At 38.6% G+C, this 10,788-nt stretch overlaps 1 protein-coding gene across 5 annotated transcripts in view; it reads right to left on the bottom strand.

Moving 5' to 3' along the window:
- Positions 1-1,022: 1,022 nt before the first annotated feature.
- FGF12 (fibroblast growth factor 12) overlaps positions 1,023-10,788 on the bottom strand; it is a 525,903-nt gene continuing 516,137 nt past the window's right edge. For all 5 annotated transcript variants that reach the window (XM_036352398.1, XM_036352400.1, XM_036352399.1 and 2 more), the window contains one exon: positions 1,023-2,460. In XM_036352398.1, coding sequence (XP_036208291.1) covers positions 2,342-2,460 — 119 coding nt within the window. In that variant the 3' untranslated portion in view covers positions 1,023-2,341. The remainder of the gene's footprint in view (positions 2,461-10,788) is intronic.

The raw sequence follows: 10,788 nt of genomic DNA, 5'->3' as shown, positions 1-10,788 counted from the left end.
TTAGGAAGGAAACAAATGACTCTAGATGATAAACAAGCAGCCGCTGAAAACACAGGGAAGAATTCTATTGGAGATTCATACCTCTATCATATTTTTCATAATATTTAACTGGATTAAATGTATTCTGTCATGAAGTCATCTGAGTAATTGATAACACTTTGTGAAAATGGTGTTACTAATGAGTTTGTGGTGAGTGAATACATGCGTGTGGACATAGCCCCATAAGTCATTTCATGCTAAATGAGCCTGTGACCCATTTTGTAGAAGTCTCCTTTTTATGTCTTTAAAGAAAATAAGGCTTTGTGCTTGGGATTTGTTTGGTCCTGAAAGTGACAGGTGCATTTATAATCAAGTTGAATCAAGAGTGACAAGGAGAAATACAACCAGGTTTTTGTTTGTTTGTTTGTGTGTTTGTTTTTTTTACAAGGGCATTCTTTTCCAACATTCCCTTTTTTCTTTAATTTCAATGTCTTTATTTGTTACTTTCCAAGTATTTTGGTTAAACAAATATTTCTTGCAAATTTGTGCTCAAAATCCTTGCCTAGATACATAACTTTCATCCTTTGCAATTGATTAGGCAAATTCTTCCATTTTGTTTTCTGCTAATCTCCTGATAACATTAATAGAATACTTGGTGAAGTACAGGAACCACTATTGGAGAATAATGATTGTGTAGAGTGAGAGAAACTGTGGTGACCTTGAAAGAATACAGCAACCAATGGCAAGGTCATTGAAGTGAGGACCTAGAGTGTCTTCAAAGAGTATACATTTTAGGGAGTAATATTTGGAGCAATACATGCCAAACAGTAGAATTACAGGAGAAGTAACATGCTAAGTCTTCTCAATAATATCCATGAATCAGCATACATTTTTCTAACATTCTGTTTTGCTTTACTTTAATTTGGGTGTCTCTATACCATTCCTGATTTGTAGGACTAAGTAGATCTATTTTTTTCCAAGGCAAGTGAATAATGTTAATTTCTTCCCTAATATTTTCTAATACTTCAGTATTCCTAACTATGCATTTGCCTTACACTGAGTTTTTTTTTTTTTTTTTTTACTACTTTAAACTGCCCATACAACCCTGTCTGTTGAAACCATAGCTGTCAATTCCATATTGTTCCTCTAAACCCCTGAAAAATTAAGTCTATTACAAATACCCAAGGAAACACACTTATTGTCACCTCAACTTATAAACAAGGATATGTATCCATCTGCTTCATAAAATAGTAAGTTAGGAATTTCACAGCCATGCCTCCCAACATCATGGCAGAGCTTGGAAAATGCTGTATACATAAAACTCTGGTAAGTTACAAAGGCAGACATAATATGGTTTGACCAATTTTCTAGGGTGTATTTTCTTATGTAAAATTCCTCTTCCTTCTTTCCTGCTGCAAGAGATGATAAAAATTCTCTCTAAGACAACTAGACATGCACCTATACTCTCAAAGTTGTCCACAAAGTCAAAAATCAGACCAAATAGTAAGAGCATGTAAATTGTACATCATTGCCCAGGCATGGTAATAACAAATAATTCCAAAAATTTACTTCAGTCTTAGAAAAAAAATTATCTAAATTACTAAAAAAAAAAAAATGAGATCCTAGGTTAATATCTTTGATAAAAATATGACAATCTCTTAAGAGAATCTGAAACTTTTTATGAAGGAAATTAAATTTGTTAATACCATTAGATTCAACAGAAGACTATCCTTTGTCTAAAACAATTTTAAATAATAACTTCAAAAATAAATTTTTAAATTTTTCTTGATGTTAAGTGATTCCTTATTACATATCTTCGAGGCATTAAAAATCTATAAGTAAATGTTCAATATCATGGTTTAAAAACATCCTGAAAACAGGATGTAATAATGTGTTAATTTCAGATACCCAAAGAAAATACAAAATCAAAACAAAGCACTCATCACAGCATTACCAAGAGCTTAAGCTATTTAGGGTATTACATCAATTTGTAAGTTCAATTCTACAAAGCCCTTTTCTTTAAGGTAGTAACTTTATTTCTTCTTTATTACAGTTATGTCTTCATTACAATTAGCCCTCTAGTAATAAATGCACAATTTACTTTAATGTTTGTGGAGTCTTTATTTATTTTCCCCTTGCTTATATGTGTGCTAATCTTTGTGCATGTGCATTTTCTACCACGCTGCAACAGGAAAGCTTGGGTTCAATTTTCCTGTCCTAAACAAAGGAAGATTTTGGAAGCCACTAGGTCCTGTGTTGCCATTTTATTTTTCTCTCCTTGGGTGGATTTATTGGAAGAAAATGGGTAAAGGAGAAGGGGAAAGGGAAGGGATGAGAGAGGGACAAAGGGAAGAGTTCTCAGCTATGTTGAATCTTGATTCACAACTTTGCCTCCATTCATGGTTGGTGTTCCAGAACTTTTCCTCGAACGCCCTTGTTTTTCTCCAATTTCATGTAGCGATGGCTCTCTGTACATACACACTGGAAAGCAAAATGGCAATAATTACTTGTTATAATTATAGGCATCAATTTGGCCTCTATAAACATCTCAAATTACAGTTTATTATTCACAATTCTCATCACGAGCTCTTCTTCCCACTGTAAAAACAAGTTTTAACTGGGTGATACATTTAATGAATACACGTGATCCTCTTCCAATTCTATGAGTACAACCTCTTAAGTCTTCTTGAACCGCAGATACATGAGTGATTCCTTTTCCCTTATAGATAAGGCTTCAGTCCTTACTTCAGTCCCTACTAACCTACACTACAGGATTTTCATCTAGAGTTAGAGAAGACACTAAGGGTATAACATTTAGAGAATAGAAAACTATATTTTGTTTCTTAGTCCTCAGTCTGCAATTTAGTTTGGGTAGGAAAAAAATCCTTAATACATGCTTCTAATCTTACCCCACTGTAAATATAGGACACTGTTGTGGTAAATTGAAATAGTTATTGTCCTTTTTCAGAGTATCCTATGTAAGAAATGATAATGGGAGAGAAGTCAGAAAAAAAGGAAAAGAAAAAATACCCCCCCACACACACACACAATTTTTCCAAGTACTCCAGATTTCCTTCACCAAAGGTAATGAATATAATCCATGGCTTCTTAGCTATTCAGCAATAGGAAAAGTGATTATGCAACCATGTGATTTCAGTTCACATCTATATAAACGGTTCATTTTCTCCTCCATTGTTCTGACTGGCTCTGAAGCTCATTCATCTGTAAATTATCATGGCTGTTGCTAGATTATTACACAGAAAGAACAGTGTTTTATAAGTCATACTTATTCTCATAAAATATGATCAGCATATTGAACACATTTAATAAGATTCATTATATTGTTGTGAGATAGATATGTGACTGTAGAAGAGCATATGGAATATTTCACTTAAATATCTGGAGTTATTTTCATCCTTGACTTAGAAACAACAGCTAAGTACCTCCACTTATTGAACCATCGCTACAATGCTTAGCTAATTTGAATGGTATTTCTAATCAAATATACTTCTTTCCTTGGGCTTTGCCTTGGCATTTGAGAGAGCGTGGCTGTGACTGAATAGATGTTGTACATGGATAAGAGGACCAATTTGGGAGCCACACTGCCTGGGGCCACATGATTATTCAGCCACTTTCTGTCTCTGTGAATTTAGGCACGTTTTCAATCTGAAAAATAGCATTTTTATTGTTGTTACTTGTGTTGTTGATAATAGCCATTCTAACAGGTTTGAAGTGGAAGGGCAGTGGATACGACAAAGGCTAAGTGACCATCTGACCATACGACTGGTAGTTATGACATGTAATGACCACCAGGGGGCAGACGCTCCAACTGGTAGCTCTAATGCACACAGACCACCAGGGAGCAGACACTCAACTCAGGAACTGCGAGCTGAGGTGACTTGGCAGTGGTGATTCTTAGGTGACACATCCGGAACCAGAGAGGAGGGAGCCCGATTCCGGGGTGTGTAACCTGAGAACCTCCGTCTCAGAATTTAGGACCCCTCGGGGGATGTTGGAGAGTCAGTTTCAGCCCTATTTCCACAGGCCAGGCTGAGGGACCCCACATGCTGGAGGGATCCCTGCTCACTCTGCAGATGTCCTTTGAGCCGTGGCACCACCCCAGGTGTGGCTGGCTGAGGAGGGACTGCAAGAGGTTGGCTCTAGGGCCTGTTCCATCATCTCGCCCAGTCCCACCCCGCTGGCCACCTTCTAATTAATTTCCTTTCACTAAGCACCAGGGCACTAGTGTCTGTATATTGCTTTAGGTAATATGGTCCTTTTAACTATGTTGATTCTTCCAATTCATGAACACCGATTATCTTTCCATTTCTTTGTGTCTTCTTCAATTTCTTTCAGAAATGTATTGATTTCAGTGTGTAGGTCCTTCACATGCTTTATTAAGTTTATTCCTAGGTATTTTATTATTTTTGTTGCACCTGCAAGTGGAATTGTTTTTCATTTATTTTTCTAAAATATCATCGTTAGTATATAGGAATACTATAAGTTTTTGTATATTGATTATATACTCTACAACATTACTGTATTTGTCTAATAATTTTATTTTGATGGAGTCTTTAGGGTTTTTCCTATATTAAGAATCATGCCATCTAAAAAAAAAAGAGAGAGAATTTACTTCTTCATTCTTAATTTGAATGTCTTTTCTTTCTTTCTCCTGTCTGGACTGCTCGGGCTAGAGCTTCCTGAACTCTCTTGAATAATAGTGGTTAGAGCTGGACCCTTTGTCTTGTTCCTGATCTTAGAGGTTCAGTTTTTCACCATTGAGTATGATATTAGCTGAGTGTTTGTCATATATGGCATTTATTATATTGAGGCAATTTCCTTCTGTATCCATTTTATTGAGTGTTTTAATCATAAATGGATATTATACCTTGTCAAATACTTTTTCTGCATCTATTGAGGCCAACATTATCCTGGTACTAAAACCTGGCAAGGACCACACGAAATAATAAAATTACAGACCAATATCTTTGAGGATAGAGATGCAAAAGTCCTTAAAAAATACTAGCAAATAGAATATAATACATTAAAAAGATAATATAACACGATCAAGTGTGGCTTATTCAGGGTATAAGGATATGTAAAATATGTAAATATGTAAGTCAATCAACGTGGTACACCACATTAACAAAATAAAGGATAAAAATCTTATAATCATACATATGTATTTTTAAATGGGATTTTAAAATATTTCAATTACTGCACTAAGTGGGTCCTCAAATATCCCTAAAGGACTAATCGCCTTTGGCCTAACCTAAGTAGCAAAGTGTACAGAGAAAACTAACTCAGAAAGAATTGATCCTGTAATTTTAAGATGGTGCAAGTGGTAATTACATTTTTTGTCTTTTTTTTACAAAAGACAGAAGATCCTTATGGAAGATTCTACTGGAATCTTAAAGTTTCTTACCTGTATTTCTCTTATAAATAGTGTCAAAATCTCTAAAATTAAAGCATATATTTATATGTGCTAAATATAGCCATGTATTTATAACTGGTTAGTGCATAGGAGAACTTGGAAGAAGTAATGAAGTGATTTAGTTGGAAAGTTAGTCACATGATGTCAGGAAGCAGTTTTTCAGTACTCTGTCACCTAATTGGCTGTAAAAACACATATATCCCCAGGCCTGTTCTATAAAGCACACTTTAAATCCAAAATGTAAACCAAAATCACTATGATGTACTCAAAAACCACAATGATAATCTCTTAAAGACAACTTTAATCCCTTTAATATATGTATTATTTAAAGGTTTTTAAAGCCATTTTAAATTGATTAACTCATTTGATAATTATAATAAGCCCATGAGAAAATTTTATTCCTGTTTTTGTAAATATCAAAGAAATTAAGCAACTTCCCTGAATTCAAATGGTTAGTAGTGACCAAGACAATAAGAATGTAGGGTTTAAAATGCCTAATTGAGAGAAGTTAATAAAAGCATAAAGGCCATTCATCAAATAAATGTACAAATGACTGTTTTATATCAGATAATATTAGTATACCCATATATCAATCAATATCCAACTTGGTGTTACCTCTACTATTACTAATGTCATCCAAAAATGCTAATAAAAACAAATGCAGGATGGCTATTACAAAAACTAAAAACAAACAAACAAAAAAAACCAGAAATAAGTGTTGGCAAATATGTGAAGAAACTGGAACTTTTGTACATTGCTGGTAGGAATAGAAAATGCTCAGCCATTGTAGGAAACAATATGGTGATTATTCAAAAAATTAAACATTGAATTAGAATTACCATATAATCCAAAAATTCTACCTCTGGATATGTAACAAAAACAAATGAAAAGTAGAGACATGAACAGATATTTGCATACCCATGTTCATAGCAGCATTACTTAAAATAGCCAAAAAATGGGATCAGACAAAGCATCCATCAATGGATGAATGAATAAACAAAATGTGATGTATACATACAGTGAAATACTGTACAGCCTTAAAGGTAATTCTGACACAAGCATGGATGAACCTTGAGGACATTACACTAAGTGAAATAAACTAGATACAAAACGACAAATAATTTATAATTCTATTTAAGTGAGATACCTACAGTACTTAAATTCATAGAAACAGAAAGTAGAATAATGGTGGCCAGGAGCTGGAAGAAGGGAGAATGAGAAGTTAATATTTAATGGGTACAGAGTTTCAGTTTGGAAATATGAAAAAGTTTTAGAGATGGATGGTAGCAATAGCTGTAGAGCAATGTAAATGTGCTTAATGGCACTGAAATGTACACTTAAAATGGTAAATTTTGTGTTGTGTACATTTTATACAACACAATTAATAATTACATATAATTAAAAAAATCACACATAGTTTAAAAACAATGCTCTGAGCCGAAACCGGTTTGGCTCAGTGGATAGAGCGTCGGCCTGCGGACTGAGAGGTCCCAGGTTCGATTCCGGTCAAGGGCATGTACCTGGGTTGCAGGCATATCCCCAGTGGGAGATGTGCAGGAGGCAGCTGATCGATGATTCTCTCTCATCGATGTTTCTAACTCTCTATCTCTCTCCTTTCCTCTCTGTAAAAAATCAATAAAATATATTTAAAAAAAAAAACAAAAAAAAAAACAATGCTCTGAGTGTAAGCTGTAAACAAAGAAGTGACTATTAAAGCCAGGGATGTCCTATTTGTCTGGGAAAAGCCAATAATTCCCAAATAGTAAAAAATATTAGTCTTAAGACTGTACTATGAAAGAGAGTTGAGATAAAATTGAAGGGGTATAGCACTGGGGAGAAGATAGCAGAAGCTGATGAGAAAATCCTAAGAGTGCACTGCCTAATACAGCAGCCATTTAGCCATATGTGGTCATTGAGCACTTAAAATATGGCTAATCCTAATTCAAATGTGCTGTACATATAAACCCTATATTTGAAAGACCACACACATGCAAAAATATCTCAATAATAATGGCATATCCATATAATGAAAGCATAAGTGACTGTTAGGGCAGAACCACCAGAATGGCTGGTCGCAATGATGCGCACTGACCACCAGGGGGCAGACGCTCAATGCAGAAGCTGCCCCCGGGTGGTCAGCGAGCTCCCACAGGGGGAGCATCGCTCAATCAGAAGCCGGGCTCACAGCTGGCAAGCACAGCGGTGGTGGTGGGAACCTCTCCCGCCTCTGCAGCAACACTAAGGAGCAGTGAGGTGAGCGGTAAGAAGCAGCAAGCAGGAGGGCAGTAAGGAGCAAGGGCTCCTGGACTGCGAGAGGGATGTCCGCCTGCCAGCTTAGGCCTGATCCCCGCATAAGGCAGTTGGACATCCCCTGAGGGTCCTAGACTATGAGAGGGTGCAGGCTGGGCTAAAGGCTCCCTCCCCCCAGTGCACGAAATCGTGCACTGGGCCTCTAGTACTGATTATAAATTGAAATGATCATATTTTGGATATACTGGGTTGAATTTATTATTAAAATTTATATCACTTTTTTGTTTTTTAAATGTGGATACTAGAATATTTTAAATAATTAATATAACTCATAATATTTCTATTAGGCTGTGCTATCTTAGAAGAATTTGCTGTTCTCTGGAAGAGAAGTACTTTGATGAGAACTAAAGCTATAAATCACTATATGATGGGGAGGTTGGTTGAGAAAACTTCCTGACCTTATTGGACTTTACCTCCATATGAAGACTTTGAAGAAGCAGAGTGTTGTGAATGGAAAGTGCTATGATAGAGCCATTTATGTAGAGGGAACTAAAGTGAAGGCAGGAGGCTATAAAGGATTTTGCATTATGCAGGTCCTACTTATGAATGTCTAACCATTTGGCTAACCATGAAATTGCATTATGGATTTTACTTCCTCCTTACCATGGCAACCAGATCACCTACATTCTTCACTTTGAAAAGAACCAATCCTTTCACCAGCCAGCATCATCTATATACATCAAGGGCCTAAATGGGAACAGCACTTGAAGTTTTTGCATCCTTCATTTACATATTGGACCTAACCAATCCCTAGTAACTAGCCACATCCTTCATTTGCATGGAGGCCCTAAATCACAGCTGTACTTGTGGTTTTTGCTTTTAGAAACCCTGACTTTCTTTGTCCTCTCTAGAGCAAATTTACCTGAATCTGTGTCTCCGGATTGGAAACCCTTGTTCAAATAAATACTTTTTATTCTTTGTTACAACCTAAGCATTTATTTTGGTTAAAGGCATCTTAGATGTCTTTGATAGGATTAACTGGTTCACAAAACATTTACTGACCCTTTTAACTCAGCTTAACTAATCTTACAGCACTTTATTTCTATTACTGACATTTCATTTTTTTCTCTTCTCAAATTTAAATTACTCTTTGCTAACTAATATCCAAAGATCAATTTGTTCAAGCATTAATTTGTTCATTTATTCTATGAACAGGTGAATATTTACTTTGTACCAGGCGATCTGCCTGATTCTGTGTCATCTGCAAGAAATGACCTCTTGACTCCTGCCCTCAAGGAGCTCAAAGCTGAGAGAGAGTGCACAAAACACAGGGTAGGAAGGGCCATAGCAGAGCGTTAAATGGAAAGGAGTAAATAAGAAAGCTATCTGATTTATCCTAAAAGATGCAGAGGGTTTAGAGAGATGAATGATCTAATAAATAAGGACGAAGAGATGAAATGCTGGTTGTATAAGAAAAACATTGGCTACAGAATGGGGTAAAATAGAGACGTGGTGAGAGGTAGGACTGACAGGGCTAATTTGTGTCAGACATCCTGAATTCCTGGCTAGACCATTGAAACTGTGATTATGATATATATCAGCTTCAATTTGATAGTAAATTCAGAGTTAATAATATGTCCATCAAGCATATGAGTGCATAGGGGGGAATCTATTTAGTCAATCTCTTTATCTAGAAAAATATCTAACTATGTTTGCACGATATGAATACAGCCAGTCAGATTAGTCAAGAAGAATCTGTCAAGCTGAATCTTACTGCATGGAATCCATAGGAAAAGGTTGGGAGTATTTGAAAATTTCATGAGTTGTTCTGATGTCCTGTGAACACAATCTTATGTTTTAGGAACAAACCTGGCTGAGGTACCAATACATATGAGAAAAGCTGTTTATCTAATATAGATAACTAGAGGCCCGGTGCACAAAAATTTGTGCACTCGGGGGGAGGGGGGTCCCTCAGCCCGGCCTGTGCCCTCTCGCAGTCTGGGACCCCTCAGGAGATAACGCCCTGCTGGCTTAGGCCTGCTCCCTGGTGGCAGAGGGCAGGCCCAATACCTAGGTGCAGCCCCTGGTCGGGCTCAGAGCAGGGCCTATTAGGGAGTTGGGGCACCACCCCCTGTCATACACAGAGCAGGGCGATCGGGAGGTTGTGATTCCACCCTCAGTCACACTCAGGGTAGGGCCGACTGGGGGGTTGGGGCACCATCCCCTGTCACACTCAAGGCAGGGTCGATGGGGAGGTTGCGGTGCCACCCCCTGTCATGCACAGAGCAGGGCCCATCAGGGGGTTGGGGCACCGCCCTCTATCACCCACAGAGCAGGGCCGATCAGGGGGTTGGGGTGCCGCCACTCTCACACTCAGGGCAGGGCCGATGGGGAGGTTATAGGTTATGGCTCTACCCCGTCACACAACAGAGCAGGGCCCGTGGGGGGGGGGGGCGGTTGGGGCGCCGCTCCCTGTCACACACAGAGCCGCAGGGCGATCAGGGGGTTTGGTCACTGCCCCCTGTCACGCTGATCCCGGTGCCGGGAGGCCTCGCAGCTCTGCTGATCCCGGTGCTGGGAGGCATATTACCCTTTAACTATATAGGGTAGAGGGCTGGCGCTTGGGTGGGTGCTGGCTGGTTTGCCCTGAAGGGTGTCCTGGATCAGGGTGGGGGTCCCCACTGGGGTGCCTGGCCAGCCTGGGTGAGGGGATGATGGCTGTTTGCAGCTGGTCACACATCCTTCAGGGTGGGGGTCCCCACTGGGGTGCCTGGCCAGCCTGGGTGAGGAGCTGAAGGCTGTTTTCAGGCTGGGGGTGACTGAAGCTCCCAACTGCTCCTTTTTTTCTTTTTTTTTCTTTTTTATTCTGGGCCAGCTTTAGCTTTGAAGCTTGGCTCCAGCTCTTAGGCCTCCGCTGCTGAAAGTAGGTTTCTGGCCTTTGCTTACAATGTTGCGATCCTGCTGGCTGAAGCCTGGCAGGTTTCTGGGGTTTTGTTTAGCTTCTATGTTTGTTACATAGTTGCTTGCAGCTCAGAGGCCTGCAGGGGCAGGCAGGGAACGTTGGAGTCCTCCATCACTGAAGCAAGCAAGCCTCATGTTAGTTTCAAGCTGCCTGGCTGCCAGCC

Source organism: Myotis myotis, unplaced genomic scaffold (genome assembly GCF_014108235.1).
Source record: "Myotis myotis isolate mMyoMyo1 unplaced genomic scaffold, mMyoMyo1.p scaffold_m19_p_2, whole genome shotgun sequence".
NCBI classification, from domain to species: domain Eukaryota; kingdom Metazoa; phylum Chordata; class Mammalia; order Chiroptera; family Vespertilionidae; genus Myotis; species Myotis myotis.
Note: the sequence above shows the minus strand (reverse complement) of the source record. Positions and strands in the feature narration are given on the sequence as shown.